The following is a 22,135-nucleotide window of genomic DNA, read 5'->3' on the forward strand; positions in this document are numbered from 1 at the left end:
GCCATTTTTCTCTATGGTCCTCCCCCACCTCCCTCAATGTCCTGAACACATCCTTCTCCTGTCTACTGACAGACTGTTACCCAGTGGGCAGAGACTCTCTCAAGAATGCTTTGTCTCCCTATAAATAAAATGTTCCCATTCTGTCATCCCCTGCCCTCGACTGGCTGTCAAGTCAACTAATTTACACTTAATCATGAATTACTGAAACATCTTACTTTTTAACCACCTCCCCGCAGTGATGTCTACATTTTACACAGAGGTTACAAGAAGGATAGTGAGTGTTCCTGAAGGAATACTAATGGCCCAGTGATGGAATTCCAGTTGTTAAGACAAAGATGGGAAATGCTTAAAACAAGCCTCCTCCTTTTCCCCACTCAGCTGAAATAATAACTAAAGCCCCTCTGACCCAGCCCTCTACTGCTCTCCGAGTATCAGCCATGTGTAAGCTGTTGTTGGGGTTGACCCCCACCCATGCTGCACACATAATGATAGGTTTAGATGCTATGAACCTCACAGCCACATCTGTTTAAATGAACTGTAAAGATGGTTGGAGACCCTCGTTGCTATGGTCCAACGCATCAAGACAACTCTGGAACTTAAAGGGGTTAAATGTCTTCCCCCAAGGACATAATAAATGGCACAGAAATGAAACTAGAATTTCCAATTAGGTTCTCTTTATGCAGAGTTAGCAAATATGTCACTGTGCTCTAAATTCTCCCATCCTTGGCAGTCATCTCTAATCTCTAATCACACTGTCCTTTCCTAGTGCCTGTGTGATGACTCAAAATTCTTTTCCAACTCAGCTCTTTATGAAATCACTGCTAATCCATTGGAGTTGGCTCATGCTGACCTCAAAACAAATGGACGGCCAGTTATTCCTCCAGCAAAAGTGGAGTTTACTCAGGCTCATCAAAGTACAGCAATTTGGGATCTGCAGCTATGGCAAGCCGTGGGCAAGACCCATCTAACAGGGGAAGAACAGTCTCTCATTAGCTAAGCTTTTGCTAGGCAAGAAGAGGAAGTCTTTCTTCTCTTCAAGCTCTGCTACTGCAGAGCATGATAGCATCCCCTTCTGGCCCTCTGACTCAATTTTACACTAACAGTAGGAATTTAATTCAATGAGAGTTAAATGCCAAACAGGGACTGGTGAGGCAACTCAGAGATAAACAAAATTAGAAAGCTACCCCAAGGCCACCACCCCTTTCTGGCCCTAGGCTGGATGGAGGGGAAAAAAAGTGGCTTTACAAATCCTGGAAATGTGGGCTGCCTGGTGGGGGGCTGCAACCACAGTGGGATTTGGGCCCAAGGAACAGAGCCTGCAGGGGAGGAGGTGGAGCCATGGGAGGGAGGCAGCCACTGCCACAGATGCCAACAACACAAAGGGGAAGGAAATACCCTGCCTATCCTCTCTTCTCACCCTCCAATTTCCCTCCAACAGTGCTTACTATTGGCCAAATAAACCAAATGCCAGTTAGCAAGGACACCTAGCAGAAGCAGAAGATATTAAGAAGAGGTGGCAAGAATACACAGAAGAACTGTACAAAAAAGATCTTCACGACCCAGATAATCATAATGGTGTGATCACTGACCTAGAGCCAGACATCCTAGAATGTGAAGTCAAGTGGGCCTTACAAAGCATCACTACGAACAAAGCTAGTGGAGGTGATGGAATTCCAGTTGAGTGATTTCAAATCCTGAAAGATGATGCTGTGAAAGTGCTGCACTCAATATGCCAGCAAATTTGGAAAACTCAGCAGTGGCCACAGGACTGGAAAAGGTCAGTTTTCATACCAATCTCAAAGAAAGGCAATGCCAAAGAATGCTCAAACTACCACACAATTGTACTCATCTCACAAGCTAGTAAAGTAATGCTCAAAATTCTCCAAGTCAGGCTTCAACAGTACATGAACCGTGAACTTCCAGATGTTCAAGTTTAGAAAAGGCAGAGGAACCAGAAATCAAATTGCCATTATCCACTGGATCATTGAAAAAGCAAGAGAGTTCCAGAAAAACATCTATTTCTGCTTTATTGACTATGCAAAAGCCTTTGACTCTGTACATCACAACAAATTGTGGAAAATTCTTCAAGAGATGGGAATACCAGACCACCTTACCTCCTGAGAAATCTGTATGCAGGTCAAGAACCAACAGTTAGAACTAGACTTTGAACAACAGACTGGTTCCAAATCGGGAAACGAGTACATCAAGGCTGTATGTGATCATCCGGCTTATTTAACTTATATGCAGAGTACATCATGAGAAATGCTGGACTGGATGAAGCACAAGCTGGAATCAGGATTTCTGGGAGAAATATCAATAACCTCAGAAATGCAGATGACACCACTCTTATGGCAGAAAGCAAAGAGGAAGTAAAGAACCTCTTGATGAAAGTGAAAGAGGAGAGTGAAAAATTTGGCTTAAGACTCAACATTCAGAAAACTAAGATCATGGCATCTGGTCCCATAACTTCATGGCAAATAGATGGGAAAACAGTGGAAACAGTGACAGACTTTATTTTGGGGGGCTCCAAAATCACTGCCGATGGTGACTGTAGCCATGAAATTAAAAGACACTTGCTCCTTCTAAGAAAAGTTATGACCAAACTAGACAGCATATTAAAAAGCAGAGACATTACTTTGCCAACAAAGGTCCGTCTAGTCAAAGCTATGGTTTTTCTAGTAGTCATGTATGGATGTGAGAGTTGGACTATAAAGAAAGCTGAGTGCTAGAGCACTGATTCTTTTGAACCATGGTGTTGACGAAGACTCTTGAGAGTCCCTTGGACAGCAAGGAGATCCAACCAGTATCAGTCCTGAATATTCATTGGAAGGACTGATGCTGAAGCTGGAACTCCAATACTTTGGCCACCTGATGCAAAGAACTAACTCATTTGAAAAGACCCTGATGCTGGGAAAGATTGAGGGCAGGAGGAGAAGGGGATGGCAGAGGATGAGATGGTTGGATGGCATCACCGACTCAATGGACATGAATTTGAGTAAACTCTGGGAGTTGGTGATGGACAGGGAGGCCTGGCATGCTGTAGTCCATGGTGTCACAAAGAGTCGGACATGACTGAGCAACTGAACTGAACTGATATATGGTTATTTCTGGCTGCAAAAAGAAAACATGTCTTTAATAGAATTTCTCTTATACATTAAACATATAAATAAGTCAAAAATCAATCATATAACTACTACCAAACAGATAATAACTGTGATTACTCAGACATACTATTTCAGTGTACTTTTAAACTAATATTTAAATAAGTTTGGGGTCATAACTAGTTACATAGTTGATGTTTTTTTTTACTCAATAAGTATTTTCCCATTTGGGCTTCCCTGTGGCTCAGACAGTAAAGAATCTGCCTGCAGTGCAGGAGACCCAGGTTAGATCTCTGAGTTGGGAAGATCCGTGGAGGAGGGAATGCCAATCCACTCCAATCCTGCCTGGGAAGTCCCAAGGACAGCAGAGCTTAGCAAGCTATAGTCCATTGGGTCGCAAACAGTCAGACATGTCTGAACAACTAACATTTTCACTTTCATTTTCCCATTTGATTAAATATTCTTCCAAAGTATGATTTGTAACAACTATATCATGACTGCAGTCATGAAATTAAAAGATATGTGCTCCTTGGAAGAAAAGCTATGATAAACCTAGACAGTGTATTAAAAAGCAGAGATATTACTTTGCCAACAAAGGTCCATATAGTCAAAGGTATGGTTTTTCCAGTAATCATGTATGGATGTGAGAGCTGGACAATAAAGAAGGTTGAGCACCAAAGAATTGATTCTTTCAAATTGTGGTACTGGAGAAGACTTTTGAGAGTCCCTTGGACTGCAAGGAGATCAAACCAGTCAATCTTAAAGGAAATCAACCCTGAATATTCATTGAAAGGACTGATGCTGAAGCTGAAGCTCCAATCCTTTGGCCAACTGATTTGAAGAACTGACTCACTGGAAATGACCCTGATGCTGGAAAAGACTAAAGGCAGGAGAAGAGGGTGACAGAGGATGAGATGGTTGGATGGCACCCATGACTCATTGGACGTGAGTTTGAGCAAACTCTGGGAGACAGTGAAGGACAGGGAAGCCTGACGTGCTGCAGGCCAGGGGGTGGCAAGAGTCAGGCATGACTGAGCAACTGAACAACAACAACAATATCATTTATTGCGTGGTATTGTGGTATACCTTTGTTTATCATCATATTTAGACACAGTCATATTAACCATATGGAAAATGTGTTAGCTGAAATGATCATTGGTTTACATCTTTTTATTTTTAATGTTTGGTTCGTAAGAAACAGAAATCTAATGAAGTCTGGCAACAGGAAATCTGAAAATTAATTAGACCTAAAAAGAAAATAGAAGTTAAATCCTTAGAAAATTTACCATTCCTATTTAATTACTTTTAATTTGTATGTTATTACTTTCAGTAAAAAACAAAAAGCAATAATAGAATCTGTTATACTTGTTGCCCTAGTATCTATGACCAGATAAATATATTACTTGCTTCAGAATTCTCTTTTGCTATAGACAGTGTCATCTAGAAACAGTTTAATTCTTTTGAATTGCCAGGTAATGACCTGCACCATCCTCAACAAGGGAATTACCATAACTCCTAATCAGTCAATGTTGGGCACCTGTCTGAAGGAGAGCAAGGGTAACAAGTCTAATTGCTGCAATTCAGACCTATGCAACCACTTATGGGTTATATCCCAATTCAAATAACATCTATTTAACAGACTAAGATTTATTGGATTTTATATTATTGTGTTTCTGGTTTTTTTTTTCCAACTGACCTCTAGTGTCGGTTCCTCCCGACTGACTCTTCTTCTGGAGGAAGACCTGGAGAGGACAAAGGAGCAGAGACCAAGAACAGCCACTTAGCAGCTCTTTTGGTTGACATGATCTTTTCCTCAACACTCTTCTTCTTGGTTTTTCTGATATGAGTCACTCAACAATGTCCAGAGTGTGTTGCTGAGTAAGGATTTGATGGCAGAAACTTCTTCACATGGTGTGTGGGGCCAGGGCCTGCCCTGACTGATGCCTCACATGAAGCTTTGATGGCTTAGACATAAAGTTCACAGGCTGTGGAATTTGCAGTCCCTGAATAACAAAGATACCCACTAGCTTTCAAACAACAGAGCAATAGCACCAGATCCAGAGTGAACTAGTAATTGTGGTATAATCTTAAGGCCAATTCTTCGTGCTATTTAAATCTTTATATGTTCTCAGTACATATGCCACTCCTTCCAAGAAATATGCCTTGACCAACCCCAGAGGAGAGAGGAGAGACTATTTTTAGGTGCTCCTTCATAACATTGTAAAGTCATCATTTATTTACCTATGTCTAGACTATAAGCTTCTTGATATTAGGGTTTATAGGTTATTTAGCTTTGCAGCCCAAAGCACAATATTATGCCTGAAAAATAACTGGTGTTCAATAAAATATTTGTTGAATTAATGAATAATATCTCCCAGATAAAGATGATATATTTTTATTACTGAATGTCCCAACTCTGATGATAGGGATCAAGTGAATTTTACATTAAAATTTCTGCTCTCAGAAAATTCTTTTGCCTTCATTTCCCCAAACAGGAGAGAGGAGATCTCTCTCAGCGCCCTCCACCAGTTCAGTCATTTCATATGTCTTCTCTACACTGTCTGCATTTCAAGGTCTTAATTAATAGGCTTTTCTCTGAGTTAGATTTTATTGGAATATTTCTAAGTCATGGTTGAAATTTTTTTAACAATGGCTTCAGTTCAGATTTGAACTTAACAGCTTCAGTGGAGGGGAAGAAAATCACATTGCACAGTGGAAACATTTATTTTTCCTGTTTAGCTGTATTTGATGCTAGGGATAGGTAAAGACAGTCTATTGCATGAGTGAGTTTAGAGTTGGTATAATTTGATGCTGTGTAGAAATTACTTCAAAACTTAGTGGCTTACTATAGAGAACAGTATGAAGACTCCTTAAGAAGCTAGGAATAAAACTACCATATGACAACAATCCCACTATGGGGCATATACTCTGAAGAAACCATAACTGAAAAAGACACATGTACTCCAATGTTCATTGTAGCACTATTTACAATAGCTAAGACATGGAAGCAATCTAGATGTCCATTGACAGATTAATGAATAAAGAGGTTGTGGTGTGTATATATATATACATACATACACACAATGGAACATCACAGCCATAAAAAGGAATACATTTGAGTCAGTTCTAATGAGCTAGATGAACTTAGAGCATATTATACAGAGTGAAGTAAATCAGAAAGAGAAAGATAAATATTGTATATGGAATTTAGGAAGACGGTACTGACGAACCTATCTTCGAGGCAGCAGTGGAGATGTAGACATGGAGAATGGGCTAATGGATACAGCGGGGGAAGGAGAGGGTGGGAAGAACTGAGAGAGGAGCACTGAAACATATGTATTACCATGGACAGGGAGGCCTGGAGTGCTGCAATTCATGGGGTCGCAAAGAGTCGGACACGACTGAGCGACTGAACTGAACTGAACTGAACGTTATTAGGTTGGTGCAAAAATAATTTCAATTTTGCATTGTTGAACTTTGTCATTTGATACTGGAATGCATTCTTAAATAAACGTGGTATTAAAAAAAAAAAAAAACGTAGTGGCTTAAAACAATCAACATTTGTTATCTCACACAGTTTTGAGGGTCAAGAACAGCCTAGCTGGGTGACTGGCTCAGGGTCTCTCTTGCTGTTGCAGTCGAGCTGTGCATCTTTAGATGACTATCCAAAGGCTTGGCTGGGACTGGAGCATCCATTCCCAGGTAGCTCCCTTACAGATCTGGCAAGCTGGTGCTGGTTGTTGGCAGGAGGCCTCAGTTCCTTTCCACGTGGACCTCTTTATAGTGATACTTGAATTATCTCACAAGATGGCAGCTGGCTTCCCCCAGAGAAAGCAATCCAAGAGATAGCAAGGAGAATACCCCTCCATGCCTTTATGTCCAAATTTTGAATGCCATTACTGTCCATTCCACCACATCCTATTCACTAAAAGTGAGTTATTAAGTTCAACCCACACTCAAAGGGAGGGAATTAGGCCATGCCCTCCTGAAAGCAATATCAAAGAATTTGATTTGTAGACATATTTTTAAACCACGGCAGGCAGTTATCAAACAAATAGTTTAAAACGTTTGAATATACACAAGACAAGGCATTCATATGTGCATATGTGGTGGTTTCCTTTTAACTTTTAAACTTAAGTTTAGCAGTTGAAAAATCTGTTAACAGATGGCATAAACTGAAGGCGTGCCCTCTCAATGTCAATCCTCAGCTTTCCCTCCATGTCTTTTGGGTCCAGGAAAAAAACGATTCCTGACATTTTTTTCTGCAGCCTGGCTGTGGCTGGTCTGGTCCATATCATTGGAATGCCATTTCTTATTCACCAGTGGGCCCAAGGAGGACAGTGGGTGTTTGGGGGGCCTCTCTGCAGGACCATCACATCCCTGGATAGCTGTAACCAGTTTGCCTGTACTGCCATCATGACTGTAATGAGTGTGGACAGGTAAGTGAAGAGATTCTGAAATATCTCAACCTAATTTAGAGGTTCCTGTACTTCTTCGAGGTCATCCCGATTTCAGCAACATCAGTGCTGGTTTGTAATAGCAAAGCTCCTCTCCATTCATTTGTTTCATTGTAGGACAAACCAGTTAATATTTTCCACCTTGCACAGAGGTCCATTTTTAATGGAAAACTTAAAACACTGAACATTTCCTCTTCCCCAATCATTCTTTCCAACTCAGTTTTATTTACAATTGACTGCAAGAAAAAAGCCCACAAAATCATGAAATACCAGAAACCAGAATGAATTCACTCCCCCAGCCCCTGCCCATCATTATTGCAAAAAGGAAGCCAAAAAAGGAAGCCAAAGTCCTCAGAAGTAAAGGAAAAGGCTAAAGACACACAGAGTCAGTGGCAGAGCTGAGAACTGAAGTGGCTCTCCTCACTCCCTTCAGGGTTCTTTCTGGTAAGTTTCACATCTCACATACCCTTGTTATCACCTAGCAGCTTTAGAGAATACATGAAGTAGAGGGCTCCTTTACAGCTATGAAGAGAAGTCAGAGTTACAAGAAGACCATCCTTTGCACTCACTGTTAGGATCAATTGATGCAAATGCTGCCATTTTACATCACCAGACATATCCCGGAACATTGATTGAAGGCAAAAGGAGAAGGGAACAACAGAGGATGAGATGATTAGATTGTATTGCCAGCTCAATGGATATGAATTTGAACAAACTTGGGGAGATAGTGAAGGACAGGGAAGCCTGGACTGCTGCAGCCCATGGGGTTGACAAGAGTTGGACCTGATTTAGCAACTGAACAACAATCCCAGAACATGTCATAGCCATGTTTACCAAGCTCGTAAGCTAATGTTACTCAAGGAGATGATGGTGATGGTGAGATGTTTGTGGAGCCAGTGAGTGCTGAAGCCCAGTTCAGAGCCAGGCTGTCCAACTCTAGAGATGGCAGGTAGCTGGCAACTACCTCACCATCTGGCTTCTTTTAGGAAGCCTGTGAGCTAGGAGGTTAGGATGTTCCCTGTGGCATCTAGATGGTATGGATTTTCACACCAGGTCTTAGCAGCATGCCCCAAACAGAAACAAATCCTGAAGACAACAGTAAAAAGCACAACAGTAATATGCCCACTCAGAGAAAAACCCATGTAAAATCTCCATCTGCCTTCTTTCCACCCCAGTCCCAACCCAGCACACTTAGTCCCTCTTGCTCTGATCTACTTTTTCTTTCTCTCTTGCTTTAAACATATTAGACTTTAATGTCTTTGGTATACAGAGATAAGTGTGTGTTGTTTATTGTCTAGCTCCCCCCATACATCAAATGTGAATTACACAAAAGCAGGATCTTTGATCACTAGTACATTCCGAGTGTCTATGTAACAGTGCCTGGCATATGGGCACTCAAACACTATTATGAATGAATGAATGCTAGTCTTAAATTCCTCTGAGTCCATGGAGGACTCTTTCTTGAGCTCTGCCTCTTTTACCCTTCCAACAGGGCCTTTAGGGTTGGGAAGTGGTGAGCAGTTCATCAGACGGCTGAACAAAGGAATAACAGCGTTCATATAAATCAAATTTGCTGGGTCGTTATTATTCAAGCGTGAATAATGATGGTAATGTTTAATGCATTTTTTTAATCCTGCTGCTTTTCTACAAAAGAATTCTCAGAATATGTAGAGTATACTTCTCAACTTATAATTAACATCACATTTTTTAATCTACATGCTAGGTAGGTATATCTGGTTAGTTCAGCTGATACCACCAAAGCTCACAGTGTGTGGAATAAAGCCTGGTAAGTTTAGGGTTCCAACACCAGGGCCAGGGCCCTGTGCAGGGCTGGAACCCACTTCAGAGAAGCAACTTAAAATACGAGCCTCACTGTTGTGATCCCGTTCTCAGCAGAATAAAAGCTTCTTCATACCACGTACGTACCATGAAGGCAGAAGAGTATTGGCTTTTTCTTTTAAGAGGGGGAAACCGAACCTTTTCTGTAAACCTCTTACTGCAAATAAATTGAAATCACATTGTCTGCCTTAGAACAGACCACAGAACATTTCCTAATCATCACAGGGTTTTTCTGAGTGTGTATATGTGTGCATGTGTATCTTACACAATTGAATAGCATGTATTTTTTTTTAACCTTATGGGCACAAAATGCTAAAATTTTACTTTCAAATAAAGACACTCAGGCCTTTATCTTTCTCCCAGAGAATCACATAGCCAGAGACAAATGAAGATTTTGTAATACTGAACTTTTTTCCCAGCCTCTGGAATTTCTCGTAGTTCTAACTCTACTAAATTCACAAAAATTCAAGAAAATGTGTAATTTTGTAAAACAGGAATGAAGTTTTATCTGTAATTCCAAAACTGTCAGTGCATCAGTATGTGATATTATTTATATATTTATTTTAATGTTCGATTTGTTCAGTCCCTAAGTCCATGTCCGACTCTTTGTGACCCTATGGAGTGCAGCATTCCAGGCTTGCCTGTCCTTAACCACCTCCTGGAGTTTGCCTAAACTCATATCCATTGAGTCAGTGATGCTATCCAACCATCTGGTCCTCTCTACTCTTCTCCTCCTGCCCTCAATTTTTCCCAAGCACCAGTGTCTTTTCCAGTGAGTCAGCTCTTTGCATCAGGTGGCCAAAGTGTTGGAGCTTCAGCTTCAGCATCAGTCCTTCCCATGGATATTCACAGTTGACCTCCTTTAGGGTTGACTGGTTTGATCTCCGATTTAGTAGACCATAAATACCAAGTGTTTCCCCAAACTCTTTCATTTTCCTTTCTCTGATTAGTTAATAATTGCAAGTATATGAAATATTTTAATAGTAGGTTCCTACCTTTAAAGCCATATGAAAAAAATTTTAGACACCCAAAATATTAAAAATATTTGCTTCCAGGTGAAAGCTACCTAGACTTTTGTTAGTGGTTACTTTTTTTAATTAAATTTTCTGGAACAACAACCAAGTCAGTAAACAGAAGCCAAAATTCCCTATTCATTCATTTAACAAATATTTATTGAGCATGGACCATATGCTAGGAACCATGCAAGACACATGAGATACAGCAGCATTAAACTAATAGCCAAGGCTGCTGCCTTCATGGTGCTTCCATTCCACAGATGTAGACAGACATTCTGTGAAAAGTCACATGGGTAAATGTGTATTATTATCTCCACATAATGATACATCCTAGGAAGGAAAAGTAGAGTCCCCTAATATCCAAATTTATAGTCATGGGCCCTCGTATAGAGTGAGTGGTCAGAGGAAGCTTCTCCAAGAGGGAGACCTAGTGGGGATCAGAGGGAAGGAGGAACTAGAGGTAGGTCCTGCCAGATGGGCTGAATAGCAGGTACCTGGCACTGAAAGACACAGAACTTGAGGGAAGGCCAGAGACGGGCACAAACTTCAGCCTGAGTGACAGGAAGGCCAGGTGGAAAAAGACCTCAAGGGTCATGGGGAGAATTCTGAATTTTATCTGAAAGGCAAAGAAAAGTCACTGAAGGGTTTTCAGCTGGGAAGGTCATCAGAGACGATTCCCTAACCCATCGATGCCGTGACTCCATTGTCTTTAATCCCAGACAGAAAGATGGTGGGGCTGCTGTACAATCACTACCTATTCCCTTCCTCAGCAGGGAGGGAAGGGGACTTTGTCTCCTTAGCGACAGGTGACTGGTAACGCAGATGCAGGGCAGAGAAGGAGGGGTGGCTGAGGTACCCGGGGCCACAAGCCTGTCCCTGCATGCCAAGGGCTCCCTTAACTGAGTGCAAAATTGAAAAGCGAGGAGACAGAGACTTTTCCATTTTCATAAATCTTCATTAAGAAGCTCTACAAAATCCTGGAGAAAATTAATAGACCATAGACCATATTTCACATTTATTGAACGTCCACTAATCCTGCTTTCCTACAGCCCCCAGCCCCCTCAAAACCGTGCTTCCTCAAATCCCCTCCTCTGGATCTGAGCTCTCTTTTTCATGCTTTAGCTTGTCTCTGAAAAATTATTCTTGGATTTACTGGAGGACCAAACATGCTTGCTGTATCAGGATTTTCAAGTCTAATTAACGATTATCTTTCTTCTGGATCAAAATGGGGGAAAAAAAGAAAAATAGAACCCTTTCCCCATGAAATTAGTCCATTTCTGCACCCCTATCAGCCTTAAGCCTCAGTTCTCTGAGGAATCTGCATTGTCTGTACTAGTCATGTTTGATTACTCTGTTTGATTACTCTGATTACTCAGGTCACTTCTGTGACCTGAACCTCTAAGAGCCTTTGGCCCTGACTCTAACGCCATCTAAGCAGGATGTCTGTCCTGGGTGCCCGAACCTCATGCTGCTGGGGATCCTCCCACCAGCCTCCTTCCTGTCCTATATCCGTACACCCTCCTGGGAAGCAGGCCATTCCCATCTGGAGGGAATCTCCCTACCCTCATTCAGATACAGTTTTCCAGAGCCTCCTGCACAAGGGAAGCACCTTTGTAAATAAAAAGGTTGTGGGACTTCCCTGGTGGTCCAAGTGGCTGAGACTCCGTGCTCCCAACACAGGGGGTGCAGGGTTCGATCCCTAGTCAGGGAACTAGACCCCACATGCTGCATTTTGGATGCTGCAACGAAAGATCTTGCATGCCACATGCCATGTGTCACAACTAAGACCACAACTAAAACCCAGCACAGCCAAATAAATAAATAACTATAAAAGGGTCAGCAAACCTAAAAAAGTTTGCATAGCAATGTACCATTTTCAGGGTCTTTATGGAAGTGACTGCTGTGTATCAGTGAGTGGTTTATTCAGACTTACAGGGTCAAGAATTGTTTTCTCTACAAGTACCAGCCAGCTCTTTAAAAATATAACTTTCTTTCACCCTGATAGAGGTGTGCTTCAGGAAGGATCATAATACTAATAATTTACTTTTGTCATGAACCTTTCATCCTTGGAGCTCAGTGCTTTTATTGATTGTTCCCAAACCCTTCTCCACTGGCTTTGCAGGTTCTTGGCTCTCGTCCAGCCATTTCAACTGACAAGCTGGAGAACCGGGTACAAGACAACCTGCATCAATCTGGGCCTCTGGGCAGCTTCCTTCATTCTGGTGTTGCCTGTCTGGGTCTACTCGAAGGTCATCAAATTTAAAGACAGCGCTGAGAGTTGTGCTTTTGATTTAACATCCCCTCATGATGTACTCTGGTAGGTTGTTAAAACTTAAGAAAAATAGAGTTGAATTAAGTTGTGAAGTGCTTCATCCTCCTTGTGAACATGTGAGCAGCCACACGGAGTGTCCTTAGGGAGCCTCTCCGGGCCCGTCTCTCCACTTAAGTTCTCTGCTTCCCACCATCAAGTCGATAGTTTGATTTTTAAGGATAGGGTAACCTTTAGAAAAAAATTTTGCACTTAATCATGTAACCTCAATGGGTGCAACTATATTTAAATATGCATCTTAAAGATCCATGGAGGCCAGTTTCAGTGGGAACATAGCAATCAAGGGACAGGTGGACATCACAAAATGGTCTAGAGTTCTGAGACTCAATCCTTGTCAACATGCAGCTGGAGTTTGGCTGGGTCCCTGGAAAAGATCTATCTGAGTCCTAATTCTCAGCACTTGTGGATATGATCTTACATAGAAATGGGGTCTTTGCAGATATGATCAATTTGAGATGACATCTTACTGGATTAGGGTGGGCTCTAAATACAATGACCGAGGCCTGATAAGGAGAGGACGATTTACAGAGACACACAGAGAGCATGCAGGTGAAGACAGAGGCAGGGATTGGAATGATGTCTGTAAGCCAGGGTCTGTAAGCCAGGAACACCAGGCATGACCATAAAACTCCAGGGAGGCTGGGAGATCACATGCTCAACACCTCAAAAAGGAACAACTCTGCAAACACCTTGCTTTAAGACTTCCAGCTTCTAGAACTGAGAGACAGATTTCTGTCCTTTTAAGCCATCCGGTGTGTGGTAATTTGTTACAGGAAGTTCTAGGAAACCAATACAGCAACCAACACAGGCACTTCTTATGTTTTCATTTTTTATTGATTCATGTATTTATTTTTGGCTGTGCTCGGTCTTCATTGCTGCACACGGGCTTTCTTCAGTTGCAGAGTGGGGCTACTCTCCAGGTGCGGTGCACAGGCACCGCATGTTCTCATGGCAGTGGCTTCTCACTGAGGAGCATGGGCTCTAGACGCACAAGGGCTCAGTAGTTGAGGCTAGCGGGCTTAGTTGCTTCAAAGTATGTGGGATTTCCCTGGACCAGGGATCGAACCCAGGTCAAAATTTTTCTAGTTGAAACTTTCAACAGAGCATTTGTAATCCCTAATTAAATGTTTCGATCTCCTGCTAAGGGCCAGGTATTGTGCTGGTGCTTTTTACATACATTATGGCAAGTCGGTCTGGCAGATTCCTTTTTCCCATACCACCACTTGTCAAATAGAGAAGTCATTTCTGCATCACATAGACACAGCCCAAGAGGGATGGAGCCAGAGGCCTGACAAGGCCAAGAATCCAGCAGCAAGAAATTTCCAGAGGAATGCAACAGTAAAATTAATACCATGATTATTTATTTGCTATTTCTCACACCAGCACTGGCTCCACTCACAGACAGAAACCATCAGCCCATCTCAAGGTAAAGTGATGTTTAATCACAGTGGGCTGATAGATTAACCTGGGCCCCACCTGTCTAAAAGGAGGGCAGGACCTGAAGCTCACCATACAACTACAAGACTTCGGCCTGTGTCAAATAAACAAAGACTAACTATTTTGCACCTACAGCTGTTTCTGCTTCTTAATGTTGGTTATGGTAAGGGACATTCTGAGGTTTCAGATTCTATTGTTTCTCTCAGAATTAAGTCCTCAAGATGAACAAAAGGCTGGGACTACTGTGCTATGTTCAGAAAATCTGTGGTCCCAGAGCTCTTTTTCTGCCACCCTGTCCACACCCACCCAATCCGAGTTGCCTTCTTCCAGAGCCTTCCTGGTAGCTCAGCTGGTAAAGAATCCGCCTGCAATGCAGGAGGATTCAATTCCTGGGTCGGGAAGATCCCCTGGAGAAGGAATAGGTTATCCACTCCCAGTGTTCTTGGGCTTCCCTGGTGGCTCAGACGGTAAAGAATCTGCCTGTAATGTGGGAGACCTGAGTTTGATCCCTGGGTTGGGAAGATCCCCTGGAGGAGGGCATGGCAACCCACTCCAGTATTCTTGCCTGGAGTATGGACAGAGGAGCCTGGAGGGCTACAATCCATGGGGTCACAAAGAGCTGGACGTGAATGAGCAACCAAGCACAGCATACAGCACAGGACACCAGAGTTCTGCCAGGAAGGACACCTGGTGTCTCTGCAGAAACGGAGTGGTGCACGCGAGAGCTCTCCCTGGTGGAGAATAGGGAAATAATAGCTGATTTGACAACAGGTCCTCCTGGGGCTTCCCTGGTGGCTCAGAAGATAAAGAATCTGCAGGAGACCTGGGTTCAATCCTTGGGTACAGAAGATTCCCCTGGAGAAGGGAATGGTACCCCACTCCAGTAATCTTGACTGGATAATCCCGTAGACAGAGGAGCCTGGCAGGCTACAGTGCATACTGTCACGAGAGTAAGAAAGACTGAGCAAGTAAGCATGCACACCCACCTCCTGAGTGCCCATTGAGAGGCCATCTGGAGCCTCAGTTACCACTGGGTTCAAATCTCACCTCTGCCACTTACTGTGTGAGTAACCTTAGGCAAGCCACCTAATTTACTCAGCTAGTAACCTGTGTCTTAGTTTCCTCTTCTGCAACATGAAGATGTTACTGGCATTGTATTCATGGGGATGCACAGATTCAGTGGGTTAAAATAAGTAAAGCACCCAGCACAGCGCCTGCTACAGAACAAATGCCACTTATGGCCTCTTGTTGCTAATAACACTAAATATAATAACAATAATAAGCACGCTCACTTGTTCTGTACTCAGTAGCGTTGGCTGCTGAGAAGGGCTGGCGAGGGAAGAGTCGTTGTCTGTGAATAACGAAAAGCGTGACTTCACACCTCTGGACGTGAAAGGACCCAGGGATCCTTAACGTTTGCTCCAAGCACTGTTATTCTGGGCCCTGAAAAATCAGAGAATCATAAACCATGAAAATCAGTTCTAGCATTGTGAATGTAACAGTCATGTCCTCTCTCTCATTTTATAGGTATACTCTGTATTTGATGATAACAAGTTCCTTTTTCCCTTCGCCCTTGATTTTGATGTGCTATATTTTAATTTTATGCTATATTTGGGACATATATCAACAGAATAAGGATGCCAGATGGTAAGTGTACGTCTTATTTGTTAAAAGAACAATTCAGAAATCTAAGATATCTACAAAAGGAACTTAAGCAACAGTCACTTGAAACATGCCAAGCTCAGACATATGGGCATTAATGTCTATGTAAGGCATTTTCAGAAAATAAGCCATGTTCTGAAGCAGAAAATAAGTCATATTCTGAAGACTTATTTTCAGTTATGAAAATAAGTCATGTTCTGAGATTTGAGGATCTCTTAATGATAAATATTGAAATTAATGATGTAATGGTTTCATAAAAATGTATGTTTGTCATCACCACTGTTATTTAAATGTTTTATTTGTACATTTTACAGAGTTGTGTACATATGTAAAGATCCTAGATACTGTGTATAATTTATAGCCTTTTCATTTTTGTGACATTTTTAGTGTAGAGAAGCAGGATTTCATTAATATTTGAATACTTAGAATAAAGTCAATTAGGACTAAATAAAGCCAAAAACTTACCTAAAGACAATAACTTAGGAAGGATCTTTAAATATTTGTTGTTGTTTGTCATTTAGCAACTAAGTTGTGTCTGGCTCTTTTGTGACCCCATGGACTATAGCCCACCAGGCTCCTTCTGTCCATGAAATTTTCCAGGCAAGAATACTGGAGTAGGTTGTCATTTCCTTCTCCAGGAGATCGTCCCAACCCAGGAATCAAACCCACATCTCCTGAATTGGCAGGTGGATTCTTTACCACTAAGCCACTAGGGAAGTCCATCTCTAAAGCTACATGAATAAATCTAAATTATTTTCCACTGAAATTGTATATATCAAGTTGTTCAAATGAGTCAGTGATTATATGTTAGGTTAAAGATCATTATTAAAATTTGTCTTTAGAATATATCATTGTATTTCTTTTGAAAAGACAAGTTGCTGGGTTTCCCCATACATGATACATAACACGGTAAAGATTTAAAAAAAAAAAAAAAAGAATATGTGAAAAGAAAAAAAAAAAGAATATGTGAACAATTTTACCACCATTAGTCAAAATTTGTGGCAGAACCTGGTACCAGAGGTTTAGGTGGTCTATTCGCCCATGACATTTTTATTGACTTCTTTAAATTCTTTGGATATATTATATTATTTTAAAAGTAGACTATTTAGAATGGGAACAGGAAGCAGCCACAGTTACAGGGGAAAAAAATAGTTTCTAAATGTATCATGGGGAGCGGAGTTGGTGAAAAGGTTGAAATGGAAGCATATGGAATATTATGACATTGACAGCTGGAGAGGATACTCAAGCTTTTTTAAAACAGTTCTCCAAATCAGATCACTTTGCTCCTAACACTTTTCTCAGAAATGTTAAGAGCATCTTATGAAACAAAGTTCATACTGCCCAGTTATCCTTCAGATGCAATAAGTTAGAGGAATAATGGTGCCTACTCTGATGAGCTGCAGAAGAATCACTATCTTAGAATGACTTCTAGCCACCATACTTTTCCTTTATAATATTCTCCAGGCTTATTCATCTGTTTCAGTCATGTCCCAGAGAAATCTCTATGAAATGTCTAAATATGACAGAACAGGACAAAATTTGGAAATTTTAAGTATTTTTAAATTTTAGAATAAAGTTAAATTTACAGAAAAGTTGCAAAAATAGTACAGAGAGTTTCCATATATTCCTCACCCAGTTTCCCCTTTAACATCTTGCCATGATTCATTTGTCAAAACAAAGGAAATGGCATTGGTATGTTGCTGATGCTGCTAAGTCACTTCAGTTGTGTCCGACTCTGTGCGACCCCATAGACAGCAGCCCACCAGGCTCCCCCGTCCCTGGGATTCTCCAGGCAAGAATACTGGAGTGGGTTGCCATTTCCTTCTCCAATGCATGAAAGTGAAAAGTGAAAGTGAAGTCGCTCAGTCATGCCCAACTCTTAGTGACCTCATGGACTGCAGCCTACCAGGCTCCTCTGTCCATGGGATTTTCCAGGCAAGAGTACTAGAGTGGGTTGCCATTGCCTTCTCCCATTGGTATGTTACTATTAACCAAACTCTACTCTGTATTGAACTGCACCAGTTTTACCATTAAAGTCCTCTTTCTGCTCCAAGACTCAATCCAGGAGATCACACTGCATTCAGTTGTCTCCTCTGGTCTTTCCTTGTTTTTCATAACCTTGATAATATTAAGTAAGCACTTGAGTAGGTATCCTGTAGAATGTCCCCCAATCTGGGTTTGACTGATAGTGTATCACGATTAGACTTTGGTTAGGTATTTTAGGAGAAGTCTCATCACAACATGTTGGGGGGTATGTGATAACTACACGACAGCTCTGTTGATGTTAATCTTGATCACCTGGTTAAGGTAGTATTTGCCAGGCTTCTCTGATACAAAATTAGTATTTATCTCTTCCTCTATTCTATTATTTGAAAATGAGTCATTAAGTATAGTCTACCTTCAAAGGGAAAAGAAGGAGGGTGAGAATTAACATTGAACTCCTGGAAAGGGGAGTATCTATATATATTATTTGGAATTTTTCTGTAAAGAAGATTTGTCTCTTCTCCCACATATTATTCAATTATTTATATGAACGTAGATTCATACATCTTTATTTGATATTTTGGATTATAATTAAGTCCTATGTTATTTATTTTGTTTCTCAAAATTCTCCAGCTTTGGAAAATCAGGGAAAATTTTAGTGGGATGAAAAAGGGTATTTTTACAGCACTCTGAATAAGTAGGAAGAAAAATGAGCTTTACATTTCACTGCAGAGATATTATGGACTGGCCAAAGAGTTCTGGGAAACCATTGCCCATAATTTCTATGGTCATGTTCTGTCTTTCCAAACTTTTCCTCTACAGCTACAATCCCAGTGTTCCAAGGCAGAGAGTGATGAAGCTGACCACGATGGTGCTGGCGCTGGTGCCGATCTTTATCCTGAGTGCTGCCCCCTATCACGTGATGCAACTGGTGAACTTAACAGGTGGAGCAGCCCTCACTGGCTTTCTGTCTGAGATATTACCTCTCCATTTGTCTCAGCTATGCCAGCAGTAGCATCAACCCTTTTCTCTACATCCTGCTGAGTGGAAATTTCCGGAAACGCCTGTCTCAAGTGCAAAGGAGAGTGACTGAGAAGGAAATCAACAATATGGAAAACATCTTGAAACAGAGCTTTGAGGAGAGGACATGGATCATAAAAGTCTAGACAGTACCATTTTTTTAGATTCTGTATATATGTGTTAATATACAAAACTTGTTTTTATCTTTCTTACTTCACTCTGTATAACAGATTCCAGCTTCATCCACCTCACTAGAACTGACTCAAATGCATCATTTTTATGACTGAGTAATATTCCATTGTATCTGTGTACCACAACTTCTTTATCCATTCATCTGCTGATGAACATCTCGCTTGCTTCTATGTCCTCAGATCAGATCAGATAAGTCTCTTAGTCATGTCCGACTCTTTGCGACGCCATGAATCGCAGCACGCCAGGCCTCCCTGTCCATCACCAACTCCTGGAGTTCACTCAGACTCAAGACCATCAAGTCAGTGATGCCATCCAGCCATCTCATCCTCTGGCGTCCCCTTCTCCTCCTGCCCCCAATCCCTCCCAGCATCAGAGTCTTTTCCAATGAGTCAACTCTTCGCATGAGGTGGCCAAAGTACTGGAGTTTCAGCTTTAGTATCATTACTTCCAAAGAAATCCCAGGGCTGATCTCCTTTAGAATGGACTGGTTGGATCTCCTTGCAGTCCAAGGGATGCTCAAGAGTCTTCTCCAACACCACAGTTCAAAAGCATCAATTCTTCGGCGCTCAGCCTTCTTCACAGTCCAACTCTCACATCCATACATGACCCCTGGAAAAACCATAGCCTTGACTAGACGGACCTTTATGAACACTGGCATACATGTGTCTTTTTCAGTTATGGTTTTCTTAGGGTATATGCCCAGTAGTGAGATTGCTGGGTCATATGGTAGTTTTATTCCTAGTTTTTTTTAAGGTACTGTTGAACCTATTTGCACAGCAGGAGTAGAGACACAGATGTAAAGAACAGACTTTGGATACAGCCAGGGGAGAGGGTAGGACGACTTGAGAGAGTAGCACTGACATATGTATACTACTGTGTGTAAAATAGATAGCTAGTGGAAAGCTGCTGTATGGGCACGGAGAAGGCAATGGCACCCCACTCCAGTACTCTTGCCTGGAAAATCCCATGGGCAGAGGACCCTGGTGGGCTGCAATCTGTGGGGTTGCAAAGAGTTGGACATGACTGAGTGACTTCACTTTCACTTTTCACTTTCATGCATTGGAGAAGGAAATGGCAACCCACTCCAGCGTTCTTGCCTGGAGAATCCCAGGGACAGGGGAGCCTGGTGGGCTGCCGTCTATGGGGTCGCTCAGAGTCAGACACGACTGAAGTGACTTAGCAGCAGCAGCTGTATGGGCACAGGGAGCTCAACCTGGTGCTCTGTGACAACCTAGAGGGATGGGATGGGGATGCGGGTGGAAGGAGAGGTTCAGGAGGGAAGGGACATATGTGTACTTGTGGCTGATTCATGTTGTTGTATGGCAGAAGCCAACACAATATTGTAAAGCAATTATTCTCCAATTAAAATTTTTTTAAATAGAAAAAAAAAGTCTAGACAAGCTTGCCTATGTTATTGGTATTATTAGAAACAGCAGGTTAAACAGTGTGCTTGTGGTCCATGATTCTTGTGTCCCTACAACTTAGAAACAGTGCTGTAACCACTCAAATGCAGTGAGTTTAATATACTAACCTTAGTGACACATAAAATAATTGTCTGTGTAGACATTAGGAAGTGTGATAGTCAAAGAGACCAGAGTTCCATGCCTGTTGATGTTATTTCCAGTATCTTATAAACTTGTCACTGATGGATATGGCCATCCCTGATCATCAGGTGAAAACTCACCAAGGAAATTGACCGTGCCATGTACACTATGGCCTCACTGTAACAGTGCCCTTGAGCTTCCTAAGGGGGGAGCACCTTGCAATGAGACCTGAAATTTGGCCATTTTTTAAATCTATAAAAATGCCAATTTCATGTGGTCTAATCTAATGCCTTCAGTAATTAGCCCTATCTGTTAGCATGACCATAAGCATGTAATGAACACATATAACAAGTAATATTACATCTGTGCTAAGTCACTTCAATTGTATCCAACTCTTTGTGACCCTGTGAACTATAGCCTGCCAAGCTCCTCTGTCCATGGGATCCTCCAGGCAAGAATACTGGGGCAGGTTGCAGCCCCTTCCTCTAGGGAATCTTCCCAACCCAGAGATCAAGCCCACATCTCTTGTATCTTCTGCATCGACAGGAAGGGTGTTTACCACTAGTGCCACCTGGGAAACCCTAACGTGTAAGATTACATATGACACACCCGGGAGGTTAAGTATCACCTCAGTTTACTCAGACTCAGAAAGGTTAAGCAGTGGCTGTAACACTGCACAGCACATGAGAGCTAGACTGACATCCAGGTCTACCTGTTTCTTCTTACTGCACCCCTTGGCAACCTGTACCCATCATCGTGAAGAGAGCCAATAATTGGGTTTTATTGTTGTTGGGTTTTTTGCTTTCTCCTACACCCCTACAGAAAAAGAACTAAGTCTGAAAGAAATGAGTTCATATTCTTAAAGAAATAAGTTTATGCATATTATTTTGCATTTAGCTTTGTTCTCTTATCTACAAGTGATAGAAACCAGCATCTGCATTATATTTGGGCTTCCCTAGTGTCTCAGACGGAGAAGGCAATGGAACCCCACTCCAGTACTCTTGCCTGGAAAATCCCATGGACAGAGGAGCCTGGTAGGCTGCAGTCCATGGGGTCGAGAAGAGTCAGGCACGACTGAGGACTTCACTTTCACTTTTCACTTTCATGCATTGGAGAAGGAAATGGCAACCCACTCCAGTATTCTTGTCTGGAGAATCCCGGGGATGGAGGAGCCTAGTGGGCTGCCGTCTATGGGGTCGCACAGAGTCGGACATGACTGAAGTGACTTAGCAGCAGCAGCAGCAGCAGCAGCAGTGGCTCAGACAGTAAAGAATCTTCCTGCAATGCAGGAGACCCCAGTTTAATTCCTAGGTCAGGAAAATCCCCTGGAGAAAGGAACGGCAGCCCACTCCAGTATTTTTGCCTGGAAAATTCCATGGAGACAGGAGCCTGGCAGGCTACAGTCCATGGGATTGCAAAGAGTCGGTCACAACTGAGTGACTTTCACTTTCACTTTCACTTTTCAGGATATTAAGCCCACTCAGGCACATTCTCTTTAGGTTAGAGTGTATATTTGGTCAAGACTGCAGAAAGTAATGAGCTTTTAATCTCATAG

The 22,135-nt window shown here is 42.0% G+C and overlaps 1 protein-coding gene across 1 annotated transcript in view; it reads left to right on the forward strand.

Annotated features, from left to right (window-relative positions):
- MCHR2 (melanin concentrating hormone receptor 2) overlaps window positions 1-18,990 on the forward strand; it is a 34,364-nt gene extending 15,374 nt beyond the window's left edge. Inside the window, 5 exon segments of the mRNA XM_027552128.1 lie at window positions 7,330-7,540; window positions 12,536-12,730; window positions 15,707-15,826; window positions 18,647-18,764; window positions 18,766-18,990. Coding sequence (XP_027407929.1) covers window positions 7,330-7,540; window positions 12,536-12,730; window positions 15,707-15,826; window positions 18,647-18,764; window positions 18,766-18,990 — 869 coding nt within the window.
- Window positions 18,991-22,135: the final 3,145 nt, after the last annotated feature.

The sequence above is a fragment of the Bos indicus x Bos taurus genome, chromosome 9 (genome assembly GCF_003369695.1).
Source record: "Bos indicus x Bos taurus breed Angus x Brahman F1 hybrid chromosome 9, Bos_hybrid_MaternalHap_v2.0, whole genome shotgun sequence".
NCBI classification, from domain to species: Eukaryota; Metazoa; Chordata; class Mammalia; order Artiodactyla; family Bovidae; genus Bos; species Bos indicus x Bos taurus.